The following is a 22,424-nucleotide window of genomic DNA, read 5'->3' as shown; positions in this document are numbered from 1 at the left end:
GAAACTGGAGAATAATTACCGCGGTAATTTCGCATCCTGTGAGTTTTCTCGGGGAAATTTGCCGCGAAAAATGAAAAGCGCTTTTTGTGAACAATCTCCGCGAAATTTCATGGGCCGTAGGGTGACGCGGAAGGAGTACTTGATTTATCCTGGAAGCTAAGGGAAAATTACTGGTGCCAACGGAATGATTACGTATTTCCGGTCGAGTTTTTATGGTGGAGATGATAAAAATCGCTGCGTTCCCCAGATTTATGGGGATGGAGAATTACGCAGGATTGCGTCGTGTGATGCGGAAAAACTTGTTGATAAGGAAAAAGATTATAAAATTTTTGATTATGCTTGTCATTTTTTATAATTAGACAAAAATAAAAGTAATCTCCTTTCTCTCTTTAAATTTAACATACGAGATGAGTTTATTCATTGAGATTAATTTAGAATAGAAAATGCATTTGTAATCTTGTAATTAACAAATCAAGTACTTCACTGTTTTCCATTTAATCCAATTGAAAATAACGAGAATATTTTATCCAATCAAATTTCCGCGTAAATTCCGGAGAAACCGCGGATTAGATTGGCATTCAGAAATATACCGTTTCTCGATTTTATTTTATTATTCAACGACTCACAAATTTCCATAGGTTTATGATTTTTTGCAAAAGTTTAAACGGTTTATTTTTTCCTGTCATTTTTACCAACGATTCCTCAGAAATTTGTAAAAAACTCAAAAAATGAGAAGATATCGGCAATAACTCTTTGAAAATTCCTTTATAAGGAGACGAAGAGATGAAAATGTCTGGTTGTCGTCGCCCTTCAGAAATCAACTCAAGGTCGACTTTTCATGGGCAATTCTTCAGGTTCTTCTGTATCATTCTTTCCTGTTGGTTTTAACCTAGGAGGTTCGAGAATATTCGAGAATAATCCTAAGAAAGTTTGCAGCACGTCCTGAATGCCATACTTGTGGCATTGTTGTTTACACGCGATGGTGGAAAAGAAAGTAAAGCGAGGAGAGATGATGGGCTGAGGCTTTTCTCAGTCAACAAACACTCAGTTTTTCTCGGCTAAACTGACCTTGAGGACAATTTCCCTCATCTATTATAATAGGGTAGACCCAGTTATCCATTGTGGGGGGGAAAATAATGAACAGATGTCGGTCAACACTGGTGATGGTAATTGGTTTAATTATTGCATCAACTAATTTATTGTTTTATACTATCACACCTTCTCTCGTTCAAGATGGAAATTACCAGAAATTACCTTTTTAATTGCGGGAATCAAAACTGTCAGCTAAGTCACGAAAAGTTTTTATAACATCTCGCGACATGCAATTATTAATTAATTATTAAGTTTCTTGTTATTAATAACAATTGAAAATGTTGGAATTTTTATGTATCTTTTTTAATCGCAGAAATATCTGGTACAATCGTAGAGATCGGTAACTGTGCGAAAATATTTTTCAGAGTCTGATTGATTATTTAGTAATTATTTAAGGACGACAGTTGTGATGTATTAATTAATTGTTTTTTTCCAATGTTTTATAACATTGGAACAATTATTTTTCATTCATTTGTTAATGAGACACTCGTAGAAAATCACACGTGAAATATCGGATAAGAAAAATTAAAATCTCATGAATATTTAAATAATTTTCTATTTTCACATCCACACACCCCACAAAAACTTAGAAAATATTGTAAATTCAGACAATTCTTAATTTATTTAATATTTAATATTCAAAATGTAACTAAATATTCAATTATAACAAGAAGTCCGAAAATTCCAGTTTTCATTAAAAACTGTAATTGTTTACTACGAAAAACCCATTTTTTCAAATAAAAAAAATGAATTTCGCATTATTAAAAATTTATGACATTGCGACCGAAATTTCAATAAAATAAAATAAAATAAAATTTTAACCGTGTACGCAAAGCGCTAAAATGAAGAGTTAACTGGCGAATTAAACCAAAAAATTAAAATAATTACACAAAAATGTAAAATGACCGGAAACTCAGCATTAAACCGGGATTGAGTGGTAGCGCCTGATGTTGGGCAAAATGAAAGAAAAAAAAAATGATTTCAACGAAAAAAAAAAGTATTTAGATAGCCTTAAGACGGATGTACATGGAAATAACGAGGTAGCTCCACTGCAATTTGTTCCCCATCGCGATCATTAAACTTAAATTAAGGTGACAGCCAAGTTAACGGTGAGCCACACTGCCTCAAAGATGCCAAGCAATTGTTATTTATTTTTCATAGACAACTGACATCGAGGTGAATTTATTTAATTCCATGCACATGTGGGCTTTTGTTGTACCTCAATCCACGTGAAGCCCAAATTATCCCCAGGAAATATGTAGTCCGTGAAAAATGGGGACTAATATTAAAAAAAGTGAGGCAGCTTATCAATGACTTCAATAACTTGTGAAATGAATTTATGGCTCTATTGATCAATGATCCAAGGCGCAACGGGATTTTTCCAACAGCCACGCGTTCCATTAAGCAAAAAAAAAAATTAGTTCCGTGAAACAATTTTACATAGCGCAAGCAAATTAAAAAATTCCCGCCAACTAAGTGAAGTTATTCAGTTTATTCATCCGTAATATCTTGATTGCAATTAAATAATGGAGTGCATTATTCAATTGACATCGTAAAATGTAATCTAATAATTATAAATATTATTGCCTGCGAAAATAAAATACCAATTGTTACCATAAATTGATGAATAATAAACGAACAAACTCATTGAACTAACTACCAAAAAATATGGAAATTTGGGAAAAATTTCCTGATGGGTTGAAGCAGCAATGAAAATTATTTATTTATTTGATTATTGAGTAAACAATTGTATCCGTGTACTGAATCATTTATTGGTATTTTTAAGTGGAGATGAGTGCAATGACAATGTGATTACTCTACTTTCATTACATCTGCAAGTGAAGCTCCTTGAAATGTAGGGGAAAATGAGTGACGAAAAAATATAAAACCGTTGGGATTGCAAAATCAAATTGAAAAAGAAGAATGTATTAAGTGGTACCCGGGGGGTCCCACGATGGTAACCCCCAGTTGGGTGAGAGGATTGGTCAGCTCCACTGAAAACACTACCAAAGCAATTCAATCATTGGTCGTACGGTTTACCCCCACGCAGAGGGTTCCTTGCAGGCTATATAGAAGACCCCTCACCGAATAACATCTTCAGAACTCAGAGTCAGTGTCACGGAAATCTACCTGCACTTAACAAAGTGAGTACGAAAGTTAAATCATACATATTATTTATTCGGAATGCCACGTGTGTCCAATTTAATTTCATAATCAATAACGAATCAACGATCCGTCATTGAGATCAATTATTCAATTATTGTATTAAATAAAATCAGACTTACTCAACTTAATAATTGAGAAAAGTGAGTTCTTTGTGCAGACTGTGGAGACATCAATGCCTGAACACGAAATAACTTTTAATCAATTACTAATTAATTCGTTAGTTAGTTAGATGATTTTCTCTGTTGATCGAGTTGAATTTTCCCCGAAATTTGAACTTTGGAATTTTTCGAAAACGGTCATTAGGATTACCACTCAGGTAGCATCGATTTTGACAAGAAGTGTCTCCCTAAAACCTGCAAAACAGGTAGACGGAGTTTGTCCAAGTGTTAGTATACAGTTAGAAACTAGTCGACATATTTTTCCATCGACGAGAATACCGTTTTTCAAGAGTCACGTTAGTCAGCCACTTCCTCACCGAGAAATAGCGATTTCTCACTAGCTCCATGAATAAACAATTCCAATAACAAGAAAATCGGGTGAAAAAAATCAATAGGGAGAGGGTTTAAGGGGGTCACGACCCCCTTTTTGAGTAACGGTAAAGATTCGAGTTCAATGTACCCTCGATAGGAAGTGGGCTAACAAGACCATCAGTGGTGGAATTACCGACTTCGTGGCCTTAACCACAGTGACCCACTTTCATGGTCAAGGTTTTCCAACACGAGTGAATGATTCTAGGTGGAACTCACCCGGTCGTATCGACTCGGTCAAACAGTTCTATTAAATATCTCAGGAATTTTTATCTGGTGGTCCTTCACGTCACTTGACCTGAATTCCTCTATGACAGGTGAAAAATAATTGGATCCAATCGAGAGGAGTTGGGAATGAACGAGTTGATTTTTTAGGATGTGTAGAAAGAGAAAAAGAAAAGCTACTGTCATCGTTTAAAAGTACTTAGTCAACTAGGCCATTTTCACTCATTCCAACTTTTTCGTTTTCATGAACATGAGTAATCAACTGACGCGTTTGCTCTCACAGGGGAGATTAAAAAAGGAGAAAGTTTATGACGTGAGACTGATGTCTCATTTCATATTCGTGGATTAATTCTTTCAAGGTCAAGTTGGTTAATTATAGGCTAATTATTGATGAGTTTAACTATTTTTGTTGCAGAATGGAATACAATAAATTTGTAGCACTGTGTTTGGTTGCTCTTGCAATTGGGCAAGCTGCATCATTGCCCCAGCATCCGGTTTACAACCCTGAAGAGCACTCGCCCCAGGTGAGGGAGGAAAGAAAATTCGCGGAGAAGCCCAATGTCATGAAGAAAGTTGGGCTTGATGACATCGACGATATTGGATCCAATTCAATTCAGGTAAACCTTTAAACAATTCTCCAGGAATTTTCCAGTAAATGTTATTGAATTCAATTGCAAAGATAACGAGACGATTTAGATAATTAGTAAATTCTCTAGGAATATCTCCGAATTGAGGGGAGATAACGAAATTTTTGTGAATACCTTTTCTGTAGCTCTCATCCCTTTCTGTAAAAGAGATCTTAAGGAAAATTTTGCTGTCTTTATTAGATTCAGAGATATCTCTGGATAACTAGACTGGGGAATCTTTCCGACTTCGTGACTGAATTCGATTTAGGAGTAAAAAATATATTAACTTTCAAGTTTCACGGAAAATTCAATGAAATTTGAAAAATTTAGAATGACTAGCTAGAGAGAATAGCTAGAGAATTGTAAAAAAATAATTAACTGATTTGATAATAATTTTTATTGAATATTTCTCGCCGTGCTGTAATTCGTTTTCCAACACAAAAATTTGTCTCGGTCCACGATTAATGAGGGCTTTCGTTCCAGGAGGGTGGAGTAACTAGTTTTTCATGGTCGAATATGCTGGGTATGCTGATGCAGATGCTTCTCGGTCCAACTGCAGGGATCACCAGCCCGAGCAAGAATGATATCGATGACGGAGGTGCACCAACCAGCCCATGGTCTAATCTATTGGCCATGGGTCTACGGGTTATCACTGTTATCCTTGGGGGTCCCCAGGGGCCCGATGGCGTCGACAAAGTCGATAATGCCCAGAGCAGTCCCATGCAGGTAAGAGAATCTCCTTCCAGCAATTACAAGTCACGATTACAAATTGAAAACTTCAGTTATTCCATCGCAAATTTCTGGTCGTGAAAAACTGTCCTAATCATTAACTCAGAGAAAAATACGACTTTTAATGTCACAAAACTAATTTATAGAGCCAAAATTATTATCTTTCGGATATTTCATTAATTAAAAAATGGATTTAATTTTGTGAGTCAAATTTTTTAAAATTAGATATCCGAAAAGCTCAGATTAATTAAATCATTAATTAGAGGTTTTCATATCGAAAAGAATACAAATAATCCATGCAAGGGAAAATTCTCACAAAATTCTTCTGGAATTTCACTTGTTCTCAATCATAGAGTTGAAAAAAATCCGTCATCCCCTCATTCCTTGAATTCTTCACAATTTCAGGAATGTAATTTCAATGTTTCGGATTACTTCATGCAACGAATTCGATCTAGTGTTTTTAAATCTCATACTTTCTTAGCTCAAGACATTATTTTTGTAGTGTGAGGTCATTTTTTCTCTAAAAGTAAAAATTGTATAATGCAATCTTCAATAGAACCTAGACTGCACTTTTAGTTTTTTATTGAGCTTTCGTTTTATGTAAATACTATATTGCACAGTGACAAGACGAGACTACTCTCACACGATCGCTTGCTCCTATCACAGATGAATTTCCACTACCGAAGGAAAATCTTTTTTTTTAATTGTTTATAACTGTCACGCCGACCCGTCGCAACTTTCCCTACACGACTCGCCTCATACCCTTGTATATTATTTCCTCCAGTAAGCTAGAAAGATGATTATCAGTCGGAAAGCAACTTAGCAATTATTATAGAATGGAGAAAAATCGGTGGAATGGAAAATTCGTGGATAGATTGTGAGTTGCATCGGGTTGGGTGGTAATGAATGAAATTTGTAAATATATTGAATGAGAAAGAACACCTGGTGTGGGTTGTTTAGGAAGTATTGACCATGGTGCTAGGGGCATTCCTGGGACAGGGAAGAAATCCCGACCAAGTATCGACAATGGCTAAACAAGCTTCTGAGGTTAGTAATAATCCTGTTTCCCTCACACTATCATTGTGCTTGCAGAATTGATTTTTCAACTATTTCAATGTTTTTTGTAAAAAGTACTCTATATTGTCTCAATCCTCGTATCTATAATGAGAGAACAATTCAGTAAAATGTTGTAAACCAATTTGTTTACGGCTAAAAACGGATATTTTTATTTAATTAGATGTAAATCAATCAGACATTTTGTTTATGTGGTTATTTGATTAATTTAATCTTTTGATAGATTCGCGTCAATTCACTATCTCTTGCAAAATACCGAATGATAACAAATAAATTATAGTTACATAATATCGAGACCGAAATTTTATTAATAATTATTAATAATTGTTCAAAACCGAATTATTTATTACTATTCTATTTATTTTTTGTGACTAGTGAGAAGTTAAAAAATTTTTTATAATCTTTTTCATTGAATTGAACTCCGAGATTTCAATTAGTTGTTGTAAACAAATTTATTTAATTCAATATTTAACAGTTGCAATCACATCTGTGTTTGCGACTATTCATTAACTTGATTTCCTAGTGTCAAAACAATTTTTTTTTCAGTTACTAAATTTTTTTCTCAGTGTATTTATTGCTTAGATTATAAGTACTCTTAGTGAATGTTACATTCAACTTTTCTTTACCCCTCGAGAAGTTCATCAACCTTGTCATGAACCTGTTGGAAGCCCTGAAGACATCCTTCTCCCATCGCTCATTCAACGCACGTTCTCTTGGAAAACGCGATTCAGTGTCTGAGGCAGGTGTTGCTTCCATAATTATGCTCAAGGTAATTAAACCATTCTATTTCATGTTTCATATAGAATTTCTGAAGAAATTGGCAGTAAATCTGATAAAATTAATTATTATTAATTGGAGAATTCATTATGAGTTACGCATATGATGAAAAATCATAGTTTTATTGATAAATTGGAAAAATTTGTGGATTGTTTAGGGATATATGCGATCGATGAAAGCATATAGCAATGGTGGAAAGAACGAGGATGATGAACAACGTGGATGTGCAGAACGTATCATCTGTGAAGCCAGTGCTGAGTGTGCAGCTGATAGCCCGAAAACGTCCTTACTCTTCTGTCAATTAGGATCGTAAGTCTCAATTAAAAAAAAAGGCTCTAACAACTCAAGAAATGTTTAAACTCGAGTTCAGAATCATGAGATAAACCCGGAATTTTCTGATTTCGTAAACTGGAGATTGAGTTATGGGGATTAATTCTCTTTCGTTTATTCAATTCAGATACGCAGCCAGCTGGTACCTTCAAGGCCAGGGTGGAGTCCACCTGGAGGCTCTGTATGATGCTGCACGTCGAGGACGCAGCGGTGAAAACTGCAGAACTCTCTTCGTAAATTGTAACGCAGTTTGAGCATCACGAGCCCTATCACTACTTCACGAGGAATATCGAAATTAATCTCATCCACGATGCAGAGAAATATTTATTCGAACTTATCGTTGCCTAAAGAGAAGTTGTAATAAGAATAATCGGTCGTCAAATCGAAATTCAAATTAATCGATCAAGAAGATGAAAAATTCAAGGATTTCACATGGACGTAGACTGAGAAACTCTCGAGGCTTGGTTGGATTTCAATGCAACTGTTTAACTAGTTCAACTCAGCCTCGACCAATCGATAAACTATTCGATATTTATTTATATTTATTACTGTGAAATGATTGCGCGAGTGCATGAGACAGAATGAGAAAATTGTCGTAATTTTTTACAACTCCATTGAAACATCTGGAAGCGTTAATTTTGTCTCGACACCGATTCGCGTGGTATTAATTAATCTGTAGCTAGTTTTTTGTATGAACTCGGAGGATAATTTTTATGGGAGGAAGACGAGCTTAGAACTGATGGCTTCAAATGTGGATCGGTGCAGAGAGAATTGTCACCCTCGAGTGGAAAGATGGAAAAAAATCATCATTAAAACAGTAGTTTTGACACTCTGAGGATTTGTCATGCCCTCCCAGCTATTTATTTCATACGTTAGCCATCTCAGGACGTTTCCGCTTCACACACCCTAAATTTTATTATTTCTGTATATATTTATTTCACAGTATCGCAAATTTTTTTTTTGTTAGGACACACGTGAATACTTTAGTAGTAAGTTGTATGTTCGTGTAGTATGACTGTATCCACTTATTTTAATAAATAATTGAATAAAAATTGTTGCTGATTATGTCGGTATTCTTCTTCCTCCCAATATGAGGCTGTAATTAACGTAATTGATGGAGGAACTCTGTGGAAATGAAAATGAGGATGGCGAACCGCGAATTCTTATTTCACGCGATATCGTCCTCTTTTTCTTACGCATGACGTGCTATATATTTAATAGAACACAAAGGACATGGATTCATTTTACTGGAGCAAGTGCCTGTGAAAATTCACGGCCCTCGAGTGTTCAACAAGCCATAGATAAATACCTCTTCGTGTGAAGAAACAGTGACACATTGTTTTTGGGATGATGAAACTGCCAGTTCACTACCAGTCGTCTCCTGGGAAAGTCCTCGTACTTGGGGAAGAATTACGAAATATTCAGACTTTCCGCATTTCACTTGTCAATTTTCCTGGTGGATGAGTCCTTCGGTGATTCAGGAATAATATCAGGAAATACCGAGGTTCGTTCTCTTTATTTTCAAAGATTATCCAAGTACCTTTTGTAAATAGTTCGCGAAATAATTCGCAGATTCTAAAATGTTTCATCATTTTAATCATCACGAATTATTATTCTTGAAGAATTGTTTTTGTTAAATCACGGATTATTTCACAGTACGGAAAATTGTAAAAAGTTGACAAAAAGATCGGGACCAATTGTCTTCTTATTTAATTATCATTCCGATTTTTCAAAGGAAAAATGTTAAAAAATCAGGATTATATCCTCAAATGTTGAGTAATTACAGTCCATTCTTGCATATTTATAAGATAATTGTTTTGTGAGTGGAACTGCAATCGTTTCTGAATTTTTTGTACGGGGTCTAGATGACATTGAAGGCTCTGCTGAATTGGGGAGGTTTTGGTAATTTTGGAAAACCTCAGTACACTCCAGTTGAACGGTGGCATGGTGGGTACGTAGGTCGTGGAGGACATGGAAGCTCTTGGGACCACAAGGCCCATGGACATGGGTGAGTTATCCACTAAAGAAAACTAATCACTCTCAATTAATTTCTTTCGTTCTCACATAATCTCTGTACCGTTTCAATTACCAGTTGTTTTTTTTATTTCACTCAATGGATCATCAATTAACTAATTACGCCTCCAGGCATTACAAAAAGGGTGGCGGCAAAGGAGGAGGTGGAAGTGCAGCCTTGAGTGCATTGACACTCCTGGCATTCCTGTTTCTTCTCAATGTCATGCAGGTAAAAATCACAAATCCAATTATCACTGATTTATTTTTCACGATGAGTCCTTGGATCACTCCCCGGTGCATAGATATCTCGAAAATTTTCAAGGGGACCGCAGAACTAAAATGTCGAAATGCCATAATTAAAAAAAAAGGGTAAAATCAGCATATTTGTTAATAATAATCTATTCCAAGTTTCATTTAAAATTCTGTTTAACGCGTTAGCTACGAAAAACAGCACTCGTTGAGGTCTCTTATTAATACGTAATATTGTTAAATAAATAATATATTTATACATTTGTTAATTTACACTCGCATTTGGGGCGCGTTTTGCGGTAATAATCTGATGAGGGCACACGTAAAAAAAATGGCATCCTAAAACGATTGAACAAGTACTCCATTTTTTTGCCGCCATTTTGATATGTATTCTGCAGTACTAAAATCGTGGCAATGATAATAATAAAAATAAAAGCAATAATAATAATAGTTATTATAATTAGTAATTATTTCTATTCAAATTAATCACTAAAACTACAAATAATAAATGATCATCCGTTAAATAATACATGATTATATATTAATAATATCATTATTAATAATCCTGCTTATTATTAATGCAAGAATATATCAATATAATGATAATAATAATAATTATTATATATTAAGTAAAAATTGGCATACGTATGCGGATAATATTGAAAATTTGTTGAAACGATTGAACAAGTACTCCATTTTTTCGTCGCCATTTTGATATGTATTCTGCAGTACTAAAATCGTGGCAATGATAATAATAAAAATAAAAGCAATAATAATAATAGTTATTATAATTATTAATTATTTCTATTCAAATTAATCACTAAAACTACAAATAATAAATGATCATCCGTTAAATAATACATGATTATATATTAATAATATCATTATTAATAATCCTGCTTATTATTAATGCAAGAATATATCAATATAATGATAATAATAATAATAATTATATATTAAGTAAAAATTGGCATACGTATGCGGATAATATTGAAAATTTGTTGAAATCTCGTGTGATTGATACATTAACGCAAATCCCGTGGGAGAATAATATTGATATTATTATTTATTTGTACTCTCTGATATTGCAGCAATCTATTAATGACAACAACGCAACTGTAGTAACAACAACCGCGGCTACAATATTTTTACGAGACGTAGGCAGTGATCTCACCGCCAGAGAAGAAGGTATTACCCCAAAGCCGAGGATTTCGAGGGAAGCCCGAGATTTCGACGAATATGGGGATGAACCACCCCCTCAGGAGACCGAGAAAGGAGACACCTTTGGGTTCGATCCTCATCCCCCATGTTCCCGATAATCCTCATCCCCAGAGTTTCAGAGTTCCACGGAATGAACTCGATAAATTATTTATTCATTTATTCACTTATCCATTTTCTCTTTTCCATTTTTTATATCAAAACATTTATAAATACATGATCGTCCAATAAGTAAGGAATATTTATTATTTTATTGAAAAATTATTAAAATAAATAAAACATCTATTATTTAACGGATCATCCAATAAGTAAGGAATATTTATTATTTTATTGAAAAATTATTTAAATAAATGAAACATCTATTATTTAACGGATGATCATTTATTATTTGTAGTTTTATTGTGGTAATTTCAGTAGAGATAAATGAGCGTGGAAAAATATATAGGTAAAATTATCAGATAAATAATATCTTTGCATATATAACATTGTTATCGCTTATTTTATCAGTTACCAGATGATTTCAAATGTATTCACTCTGTGAATGATCATAAAATCTTCAATGGCGAGAAAATATAAAAATCGTTTATTTTCCTCAGCTGCGAATCAATCGATAATTCATGATAAAATTTACTTAAAAAAAAAGTTCAGTTCCGCCTTGAATAATTTATTCATTAATTTCACGAGATGGGGAAAAAGTAATGATGCGAACGAGAAAATTTCAAAACACATAAACATTTTATTTTTTTTGTCTCTCGAATGTGATGTTCGAATGAAACCAAAATTCTCTTCATCACACGACAAATTTCTCTCACCAATCATTTCCACTGTTCTTTGTTCTTGTTTCTGTGATCATTCTCTCTTCATTCTTTGGTTTTAATAAACCGAGTCTTATTTACATAACATTAGAAACATTTAGATATTTTTCATCCGTTTTTCATAATCTTAATTATTGAAAATAATCGGTAAACATATCGGTATGAGCTCCGTCAATTGAATAAATTTTATTCGTACTTCTCAATAGATTGTTCAATCGATAAATATTCGATTTTCATCGTGAGCTCACACGCACGAATCAGAGACTTGAGTTCAGCGAGAAAATTCTCGTTCTTTTAAATTCCTGAGGGAATGCAAAGAGCAAATGATAGTAAAAAATACAAAAAAAAAATGATATCAAACAGGATAAAAAAAGTGTGTTCACATTGGTTTATATAAAATAACGTTCAACAAGGATCAGAGTGAGTGTTTTGTCTATCTCCCGTTTTCACGTTTACAGTATTCATTTCCTTTCAAGAATTATTTCATAACGAGGCGCATTCGACAGCCTGAGGCATTGGTATTCATATAATATATCGGTATATTCTTTAAAATTTTATATATAATAGTTTTTTTTTGAATCTTTCACTTTCTTGTCTAGACACCAAAATTCTAAAAAAAAGGGTAAATCAATGAAACAGCATTCAATTTATTACATGATCCACTAATGTGGAACTAACTAGGATGTCTTTCGAGTCTGTCGACTGGTTTTTAATTCTTCAAGATAATCTAACGCTTCCACTCTGTTATTCCCATTCCTTTGGCTCGTTACAACGAACAGGACTGTGGGATAAGTCGCAAGACGACAGGTACGATTTAAAAATGTTCAACAAGTCTGATACTCGGTGTAGCATCGTATTTTGAGAAACCACAGGCAGGTGAAAAGACTTTTATTCCACCAGGACATATCCCATTTGTCAACAGAATTTTCATCCCCATGTTGACACCGAGGATTTGTCGTCTTGCATTTCTTCAGGGAAATTATACAAGGAGATAACTTGGCATTTCATGAAACCTCGCAAGCTCTAAGAGAGTTTTCTCCGCGTGACAAGGCCAGAAAGAGCTAGATAAATTTCACTCTATTTAATACAACGCTTAATTCACTGGGAGAAAAATACTAATGTAGCGATTACCACATTCATCTCCTCATTCCATTTCCCCGGAGAATTGATATCACAAGACAAATGATCACAAATTTCATCACAAGGACCATTGATTTCCAAATAATGGATCACATGGGTAATTTGTCACGAAATCTTTTATTACGGGTTATTTTGATCACGGGTCGATAATGGCGAATAATATAGTGGCATTTCAGGGAAGAGTTTTATTATTCTGGATTATCTATTTCTGAATTGCAGTCTTCGTTTAGTTTCCCACCATTATTCATATACTTTTTTTAAACTATGTCGTTGATTATTCCGTTCAATACATCAAATGTCAAATTATAAATAAAGGGAAAGATAATTTTTTTCTATTATCTATTCCTGGATTTTAATTATCATTTAGATCTGGTGTGAAGATGCGTCTATTTGATAGCGTGATATAATCGTAATGTGGTAATATTTTCTGTGATCAATTGCCGTGTGATTGTCATGGGATCAATAGCGGTATAATGCGCGCAATTCTCTCATTATAATTTCATCGTAATTGGGGGAATATCGTTTAATTCTAAAACCGCGTGATCACACGAAATGGCAAAATCCTCACGCAGTCACACACTCGAAATATTTCTCTTTAACCGTATGATTGAACACAATAGAGTCCTCTCATAATAGAAAATACGCCTAGGAGGTAACGAGGGATGGACTAGGATTTTTTAAATTTTCATCTCATCAAAGTCGAGGGAAAATAATCCAGAAATTTTCTTGAGCAGAGAGAGAGCGATGTAACGAATAATCGTAGTGATGATTGAAGTACCGAGAGGATGTAACTCTATTACCAGAATATTTCAGGTTATTTCACCATTAATTTGATTTTTCCTTCTATAATTCGCGTCGATGACCCTATCGCATTGTAATCGCAGTCTTAAATACCAACTGTTATGTATTCACTTCATATACTCAATATCTTTCAAGAAAAATTCCATTTGGACCTGCTAAAGGCTCGACGCAGTACGCGTGCTTAGATTAATCTTAATTTCAAAGTGATGGTCTCCGTTTTTTTACGATGAATAACAATTTTAGACCAGCTAGTTGAATGATGAATTAAAATTCACGAGCATGCTCACTCCTCAATTATCTCCCGTTCCAACTCCCCCCAAAAGCTTCAAATAATCGATTAAATGTATTCAGTGCTCTACAATTAAACCGAGAAAAAATAAGCTCCCTTACGAAATTAGCCGAGTGTACAATTTCCAAGCAAAACCAACGACCACTATCGATTCCCTCCTGATGTAGCCATTCATCGAGTTTAAATCGTTGCAGTTGCTACCAGCCACGTCGACCCAATTCTCCCATCCAAACTTTTGTCCTTTAATTCATTTTTTTTTCTCACTCTACTAACCCAATAACTAATGTAGGTCAAACTCGTTACACTAAATGTTCACAAAGTCTCCAGCCCGTGTCACACTTGTCCAGGAGAACCATTTCACAAAAAACTGTCACAGCTTCACTGACAACGAGCACAACAAACTGAAAGCACTCAAAGCACTCAAAGTACTCAATAGTACTCAATAGTACTCAATGATGTGAACAAACTCGAATTAAATAAAAACACTATTGATTATGGCTGAGGGGTGTCGTCAGTCTCCTCCTGGGATATGATACTCGATCTGTTAGAGCCAACATCAAGATCCATGGAGAATGGCTTTCCAGTACCAAGTAGTGCCTGTGTACCAGCTGTCTCCTCTATACTCAAGCTGCACTCCAAGGAGCTGTCACTGGAAGTAAAGAAAGAGACTTCTACCAATCATCAGAGTTATCATGGTGTACAGCTGAGGTGTCCCACCCGAATAAAAATGAAGAGTATCGTACAAGTGTGGGTTTACCTGACGATACTGGCACGATCACCAGAGCTGCTTGGTACATTACAATTTTCACCATTGCAATTGCGCTCGCCATTACTGCTGCTGCACGACGATGTCCTAGTGACAGATGGAGCTGGTGCACTTGAACCAGCTGTTGGATCCCTCGTGGAAGCTCTTCTCGATTCCTCGTGACACTCACACCTGCACTCCTCGGGTTGTACATAACTGTAACCTTTGGCCTCATCCTCAGCACGGGGAATTGTCTGGATTCGCTTGGGAGCTTTTCGCCTCTCGGGTATCTCCTCGAAGTTTATCCAGTTGCTGGGACGAGGGGCAGAGGCTCGTGGAGGCAGTGGTGGTGGTGGACTCGGTGTTTTTCCACTTCGTTTCGAATCAGGTGCCACTCTTCCAGCAAATTCACTGAATGTATTTGTCACGTGTTTTCTCGGGCTTTTGAGCTTGAAACTGTCTTCCCTGGGTAATGATATCTTCATTCTATCAGTTCTCTTCTCGTCGTGAGCTGTTTGCAGGACAAATTCATCGAGGAGAGTTGGATTTATTGGTGTTGTGGATCTTGGCCGCTCTATTGGTATCGTTTTCACTTCTTGGAGACGTTGTTTCACGGGGAGCATTGGTACAGCAACACTTTTCTCTAGAGGCAGGGTCGTTGGCACGTAGGGGAGGTCCTCCTCGAAGCTCTCTTCATTGAATAATCCTTTTCTCTCGTCTGGCAACTCTTCAACCGGTTTGGCAGCCTTGTTCCTGATGAAATCGATCTCAGAGTCTCGTTCGGATTCAGAGCTGTTGTGATCCAAATCAGAGACGACACTTGGAGTTTTCACCAGGCTTTCGAGTGGCTTTAGAGTCTCTTCGAGTCGTGAGGGCTCTTCTAGGTTCTTTGGCTCTCTCGGAGGCTGAGCAAGCTGATGAGTTCTCTCTGGTTTCTCTATGGGTTGGGCGAGTTCCTTCACCTCTTTACTCTTTCGTTTTGGTTTTGGAATATCTGGTTTTCGTGGCTCGATCGAGTCTCGAGAGGAACTTGATGGGATTCTCACATCCTCCGGTGGTTTTGGCTCATGACTGGATGCTGGTCTTGACTGTACATCGATGTGCTTTGCCGTTTGAATACTTGCTCTGGAATCTCTTGAGGAGGTTTTCGATATTTCAGAGTCCTTTGATGCACTCTGGGGCAGGGGACTTTGGGAGTCTTCTCTCGTCACTGATGACTCGATTCTCGCTTCTGTTCTTATCCTCGTCACTGATGCACGATGCTCGATCGATGCTTCTGTTATGATACTACCTGTTCTAGGTTCGTTATCGTATTCGTCCAGTAGTTTTGTCGGCGTCTCCAAGGGGATCGAGACACTCTCGGATGGGAGAGCTTCTTCGTAGTTCCTGGAGTCTGCGTGGAGGCTGATGAAGATTGAGTCCTCGTTTCTCCCGGGCCTGTCTCCCTCGAAACGAAACTCCACGTGTCCAATACTATCTAGGGATGTGTTGCCAGATGCTGCGTCGTGCTCTGGAGTTGCCAAGTCGTCTGTACTTTTCTTTCGTTCTCGTTTTTTGAATAAACTCAATGTCGATGTGAATACGTTTTTGTTTTTTTGCGTTGAACCCTTGTCCACTGAGACTCGTTCCCTCGATTTCGAACGACTTCGTAAACTTTCTGTTGTGTCTCTTATTTTTGATGTTATACTGCGACGTGGTTTTGTGGTTGGGGTGGGTGACTCTGGGCTCAAGACGCTGCCGTCTGCTCTACTCTGTGAATGGAATTGGTTTTAAGATTCATGAGGTATTCTTCAGATGTTCCTAGAAACTGGAATACAAACTCTTAAATTCGTTGGAAAATTTAAAGATAATTCATTCATTATTCAAATTACATTTGGCCCAATAAAAATATTAATTTCCTCTGTTAACTTTTTACTTCTTTAAACATAAATCGAAAGCCTTGACTTAGTACTTGAAACTTGTTCGAATATTAAATCCCGGGGAATCGGGCACTTGGAAAATTTACGAGTTTCAAGTCGTTTTCTGTTCTTAGGATTAAAAAATTATGGAATATTGAACTTCCAAATTTGTAATCGTACTTTAATATTTTGGGACTGGAGGGGAAGCGAATTCGGATAATCGGACTATATACCCGCTGCGAACTGAATTTTTTCATAGAAAATTCGAATACGAAAGAAATTTATTTTTCGGCTTTATTTTCCATGAAATTCAATTCCTCACTGAACGAAACAATAGTTTGTTTGTATTTTAGAGTCCGGAGGGAGTAGAATCGGTGAACTGAAAGGTACGCGAAAAAATGAATCAAGGAGAGGTGCGACTATAACGGGATTCGACTGTATCTAAAAATTTTATATTGATTTTTAATTTTTTAAACAGAACAATTAAATCTCGGAATAATGAATCCTATGTTTTTTATACTTTCACAGTGTATATATGTAAATATTCACTGCTTGTAATTTTTTTAAGTACCAAAGTACCAAGTACTATTGAAATTGTGATAGAAAAATCAAAGTCTGTAAATCCCTCCAGGACTTACGATACGAAAATTCGTAAGTATTAATATAAATACTTCGAAATTCGAATATCATCTAGTACTCAAGAGTAGAATAATTCATAAATAGTCCGAGAGACAAGGACTTAGGACTTTAAAAAATGATATTTTTCGATCGCTACCTAGGTGATAATTTCCCAAGTTCAACAAGAATATTAGAGTTCCGTAAAATACTCTAAATTTATTCACCTTACCTTGAATAATGAAGCAAAACTACTCTTTCGTGATACTGATGACGGACTAGGTGTTCTCGAGCCTTCCAATTCCCTGACTTTTTGATGCCTCGGTAATTTGGGACTCCCCGATAAACTCCCAATACTCGGTGTTGTCTGCACGACATCCTTAAAATTCTGAACTTTCTTCCGTTTATCGTTCAAATCTAGGGTCGCAGGCTTCTGTACCTCCTGACAGGACCTAATGGATTGCTCATCAGGATCCTTATGGGGCGGTGGCTTCCTTATTATTGGCACCTGGGAAATGTCAATTTATCGGTAGTAATTGGATTCTCCCTCAAGTGACGTGGAGAACTCGAGTATCAACAGGTGTAAAATTAACACAGGAATTCTGAGGGAGTAACGGGGACGATGAGATGGAGTGGGAACGATATGACGTGCCTGATTAACTATTCAGGGAAATAAAAATTCATGAGCAGAACAGTCAGATGCAATAACGTACAAAACGAAGTCACGTATCAATGTTTTTGTCTTTTGTCCTGTTTTTTTGTTTTTTTTTTCTTTTGTGGTTCTACAAACCTCGGGTTCTAATGTAGTCGAAAGGATTCGCCCTCACATCTACAAATGGAAGATACCAATGTGATTTACAAAACCAAAGATAATTTAGATTAATTGTACTTTTACTCTGTTAATTTATATCAACGTGAACTCGTCACATGCCCCTTAACTAAATCATTTCCGATAAATATCCAGTCACCAACAAAATACTATTGATATGCTAATCTATGGACTTGTCTTCTAAGAATTGTACCACTCAACAATACGACATTCTACTCATCTCCTCTGTGACGATTAAATCCAGGCCAAGATCGATTATTCCTACACTTTTTTTTCTCTTTCTCTCTCTCAGATAATCAACTCTATTTTAATCTATAAATAAATGCAATAATTGAAGTTCTAGTTTGTTGAATTTATACCTCGATGTTGACCTTCTCCAGGACTTTCTTAGTTATTTCAACTTCACGTTTAAAAATTTCCTTTCTCTCTTCTCGTCCACGCCTCCGTGGTTTGTCCAGTGGGTCTGGCTTTAGATTACCACCGACCATTGGCACCTTTATGGTCTCGGGAATAAGTGCCTTTGTCGTGTCAGCCTCGCGTTTCAATAGAATCTTCTCCAGGTCATCGGTCTCTGGCTTGGAGGGTTCAATAAGATTGTCTGCCAATGTTGGCTTGCTGCCACAAAATGACGTCTCCAGCAGACACTTGTGCGGACTCGGCGACCTTACATCAACCATTGATTGTATCACTCAGGAGGGGACAATCGTTTTTCAATGGGTACATATTTATCTATTGTTATTACCTGGAAGACGTGGCTGAAACGACTGAGAGTTTACCAGAGACTCCAGACCCTTGGCTACCGACGGAAGACAATCGTGAAGTTCTACCACTTATGTTCAGGAGAATTATCTCCGAGCAATTGCTGTCTTTTCTCTCTCTTTCCTGTTTTAAACTACCACCACATTCCGATTGGGTTCCATCCTCTTTTCTTCGGCGTGCTCTTTTCGCGTCTCTCTTCAGGTCTTGAGCGTGAACTGGATCTTGGAGGTCGAGCTCTTCCGTTGAGGAGCGCAGATCTTGCACGTCCTCTTTGTAACCCAGGGTTAGCTTACATCCAGTGGGAGGATCAGCCCCTGAATTTATAAATTAAATATATGTTTTAAAGACTCGTCAAAAACTATGAATTTTGGCTAAAAGAGGACAGATCATACTTAAGGATATCGCCTTGAAAATATAATTGCAATTGGAATTGGAATTGCAATTGGAATTGGAATTGGAATTGGAATTAGGATTGGGTATGTCTAAATAAAAAATCAAAATGATAAATAGGGATACCTGCGAGTAACTCCCTCTCAGGTGACGACTCTCTCGAATTGTTGCTGTCCTCATGATGAGAAGAGCTGCTAGCCCGACTGATGTCAATCCTCGGTGTACTAGGTGTCTTAAGTGAACTCCCAGGTGTAACGGGGGTGGTCACCTCCACGATCCCCGGCATTCGTGCCGTCGATTCTCCCTGCATTACAATTCAAACAGTCATTTTTCCTCAATGCACAAATGTACCTCTCAACAGTCACTTTATCGATTTTTGCTTTTTTTTTTGTTCTAGTATTGTCTATCTATTTTTGTTATGCTCTGAATTAATCCCCGATGTTGACAATTCGCATGTAGACCACGGGATTTCTGTTAGTGCATTCAATAAATCCAGTTAAACATCTATTTTGCCACAACGTTGATACAGGGAAGAGCGCTGAGTCGATTTTTTTGTGTTTTTGTTCGTCTCATAAACTCACGTTTTCCACTTCGTCGGATAGATCCTCGAAAGATGCTATCGGCGCTGGTCCAAGCTTCTTTTGATGACCGCTCGGCAATCCTGACGCCATTCTCCAATATTAACTCTATTTAAATCTAAAAAAAAAAAGAAAAATTATAAAAAAAGAGAGAAAGTTCAATCGATTCGCTACATTTGTTCCGTGCAGAAGCTCAACTGCGGATGCCTCTTGACAGCTTCAACAAGCGAATTAGATCATTTAAAAGCCAAGGGCATCTCCATTAACGTCTCGAGAGTGCAATGCAAAATGTGCAGGAATATCTTCTCCTTTTTACGCTTGTTGCATTTTTAGTGGACATTTTATTGCGAAAAGACATTGAGAGTGCTGCGTATGACAAACTGCCTGTAAAAGTCACTCTCCAGTGCAAAGTGAGCACAAAGAGCCAGAGGGCTTTCGTCGTCAACGGAATAATGCGAATCGCGTATGTCAATGTGTCAAAGACATTTCTGAATTCATACCCTTTACCTCATCAGTCCTGTCACCCGAATCCCCGGGGGAAATTCAGGATTACGAGACTGGGGATTTATTTCTCTACGTCAATTTCAATGTTTTAATAATTACGTTTTTTCCACCATAAGAAATCCGGAATTTATCCCTTTAAAAATCCTTTTTAAAACCGTCAATCTTTTAATCTTGGAAGGGCGTGACACTTCAGTCCGGAAATACCGCGGGGTAGCGAAAAATTGGATGGATGAAAAACTGTGAAAAATACTTTTATATTCATTTCATAACAGCTCAATCCATTCTCCTCGAGATCGGCCTAGCAACGGGATTACCTACCGTACGCGTTAACGAGTAATCGCTGTCATTTATCACAGGACATCTTTGTGATAACTCGATATAATCCTGACGTTTTCGATAAGACGACACTTACGTCCCAGCTCTCATGATGCAAACCAGACAAATCACCTGTAAAATCTATTCTATTTTAAATTAATCAGTGAAATCTATTCTATTTTAGAATACCAACCCCATCGAATACGAAAAAAATCACCCAATACCGATTAGGAAAAAAATTTAATTGCTCACGTGGCGTTTCTCAAATCCTCCAAACGTGTTGAATGTCAAACACCGAGAAATGTAAAAACAGCACGAACGCTTGTATTTTACCCGTGTGAGTTTACAAAGGCCTCCCCGCTAATAAGCCTCACCCTATTCTTAGATACAAACTAGTATATACACATGGCTATTTGTGTACATACAAGCCAAGCCACAGCAGCGGACTATGGGTTTAAAACCCCATTCGTCGAGAGTGTAAATCCCACGTATCAGCATATTACCGCACCATGTATGTGCTCACTTGAGGTGCATTGAACCCGATATGTCCAACAAATAATCCCCAAGTCATGGAATTAAATCCACGAATCATTCCCCCAACTGGAGAAAAATAAATTTAAAAAAAGACAGAACTAAAGATGAAAGGAGTTGTGGATGCCCGAGATAAGACATGCGAATCGATCGTTGCAGAAAGAATGGGGATAAAAACCGGAAAATATTGAATAGCCTTCGCAGTCGACCTGAATCCCGTCACAGTGACGTCGATCGTCATGACCTGACCGAAGTGCAAACGAGGTCAGTCAACCATGACACATCGATCCCGTCACAGTTAACGTTTCCCAATTTTGATTGAGCCTAATTTCCTCTGTTCCATTCCATCCAAGTCGAACTTGCTGAATATCTCTGAATAACGTATAGTAATTGACACGACTCGTGCAATAAATCCCCCACCACTTTTGAGCTACCCCATTCGCTAATACGCCTGAGGAAACGTGACTGCCAGGAGGGTTGATGCCGTTCACGCGACATCATCGTGGTGTTTGCGCTTGCCCACTCGTTCTCCAAGTGCCAAACAGGTGCAAGGAAAAGGGCTCTAATCTATCCCTATCTTGTTAAAGCTTGTGCAGCAGACAGAGACAGATAATGAGTGCTCAAGCGAACAATTGTTGAAAATATGATAATAAATTGTTGGAGAGACTCACCCAGGCTTTGCGTCCCTCCAGGGCGCGCACACACTCTGGCAAATCGATCGACTATTCCATGTCTGCCTACCGTGTGCCACCAAACACAAACCACTCACCCTCGTTAATTCTGTCAATCTCACTGTTAAAAATTCAGGCACCTCTGGGCTTTTTCCTGCTGAGTGGAGCTTGAGAGGGCCCGGTCGAGGGTGTCAGCGATTTTTAGGGAATTGTCAGTGAATTGTTAGCGATTTGTGAGCGATTTTTGAGCGATACTCCAGTCGTTGGAGAATACGATGATGATTTATCCTGGTTTTTGGTCCTCTCGGGGATGGGATACGAGCCCTCCACCTCAACTCACCCTGTCACATCACATCTTGAGTGGTTTCGAGTGAAATGAGTCTAGGGTGAAAGGGGTGACACTCTCTCGAGAGGATCGCAGCGAGTTCCAATGCCTCTTTCGTTCCATTCGCACGCTCTTCAGGGCTCAATGCTGGTGTTACTGGCCGCGTTTAATAAACACCTATTACCCACCCACC

At 37.2% G+C, this 22,424-nt stretch overlaps 3 protein-coding genes across 7 annotated transcripts; 2 read left to right on the top strand and 1 right to left on the bottom strand.

The window, feature by feature from the left end:
* Positions 1-3,129: 3,129 nt before the first annotated feature.
* Positions 3,130-8,598, top strand: LOC105268792 (uncharacterized). 3 transcript variants are annotated; one of them, XM_011308621.1, is made up of 7 exons: positions 3,130-3,236; positions 4,426-4,627; positions 5,120-5,362; positions 6,326-6,412; positions 7,077-7,208; positions 7,374-7,525; positions 7,674-8,598. In XM_011308621.1, the coding sequence occupies exons 2-7, from the start codon at positions 4,427-4,429 to the stop codon at positions 7,798-7,800; spliced, it is 942 nt and encodes a 313-aa protein (XP_011306923.1). In that variant the 5' UTR covers positions 3,130-3,236; position 4,426; the 3' UTR covers positions 7,801-8,598. The 3 variants fall into 3 exon arrangements, with proteins under 3 accessions (XP_011306923.1, XP_011306926.1, XP_011306924.1); XM_011308624.1 differs by lacking the exon at positions 6,326-6,412; XM_011308622.1 differs by lacking the exon at positions 6,326-6,412 and having other exon boundaries at positions 7,074-7,208.
* Positions 8,599-8,927: 329 nt separating this feature from the next.
* Positions 8,928-11,335, top strand: LOC105268791 (uncharacterized). Its single transcript, XM_011308620.1, has 4 exons — positions 8,928-9,050; positions 9,412-9,554; positions 9,692-9,788; positions 10,900-11,335. Exons 2-4 carry the CDS (start codon positions 9,412-9,414, stop codon positions 11,125-11,127), a joined length of 468 nt encoding a protein of 155 aa, XP_011306922.1. The 5' UTR covers positions 8,928-9,050; the 3' UTR covers positions 11,128-11,335.
* A 306-nt stretch (positions 11,336-11,641) lies between these two features.
* LOC105268790 (serine/arginine repetitive matrix protein 1) lies at positions 11,642-22,369 on the bottom strand. 3 transcript variants are annotated; one of them, XM_011308617.1, is made up of 8 exons: positions 21,907-22,369; positions 19,889-20,003; positions 19,434-19,611; positions 18,901-19,231; positions 18,518-18,821; positions 17,562-17,837; positions 14,829-16,567; positions 11,642-14,720 (listed from the first exon to the last, which is right to left on the bottom strand). In XM_011308617.1, the coding sequence occupies exons 2-8, from the start codon at positions 19,976-19,978 to the stop codon at positions 14,564-14,566; spliced, it is 3,075 nt and encodes a 1,024-aa protein (XP_011306919.1). In that variant the 5' UTR covers positions 19,979-20,003; positions 21,907-22,369; the 3' UTR covers positions 11,642-14,563. The 3 variants fall into 3 exon arrangements, with proteins under 3 accessions (XP_011306919.1, XP_011306920.1, XP_011306921.1); XM_011308619.1 differs by having other exon boundaries at positions 14,629-14,742; XM_011308618.1 differs by lacking the exon at positions 21,907-22,369 and having other exon boundaries at positions 19,434-19,778; positions 19,889-19,973.
* Between the last annotated feature and the right edge of the window lie 55 nt (positions 22,370-22,424).

The sequence above is a fragment of the Fopius arisanus genome, unplaced genomic scaffold (genome assembly GCF_000806365.1).
Source record: "Fopius arisanus strain USDA-PBARC FA_bdor unplaced genomic scaffold, ASM80636v1 scaffold00061, whole genome shotgun sequence".
NCBI classification, from domain to species: Eukaryota; Metazoa; Arthropoda; class Insecta; order Hymenoptera; family Braconidae; genus Fopius; species Fopius arisanus.
The sequence above is the reverse complement of the archived record's forward strand: the minus strand, read 5'-3'. Positions and strand labels throughout refer to the sequence as shown.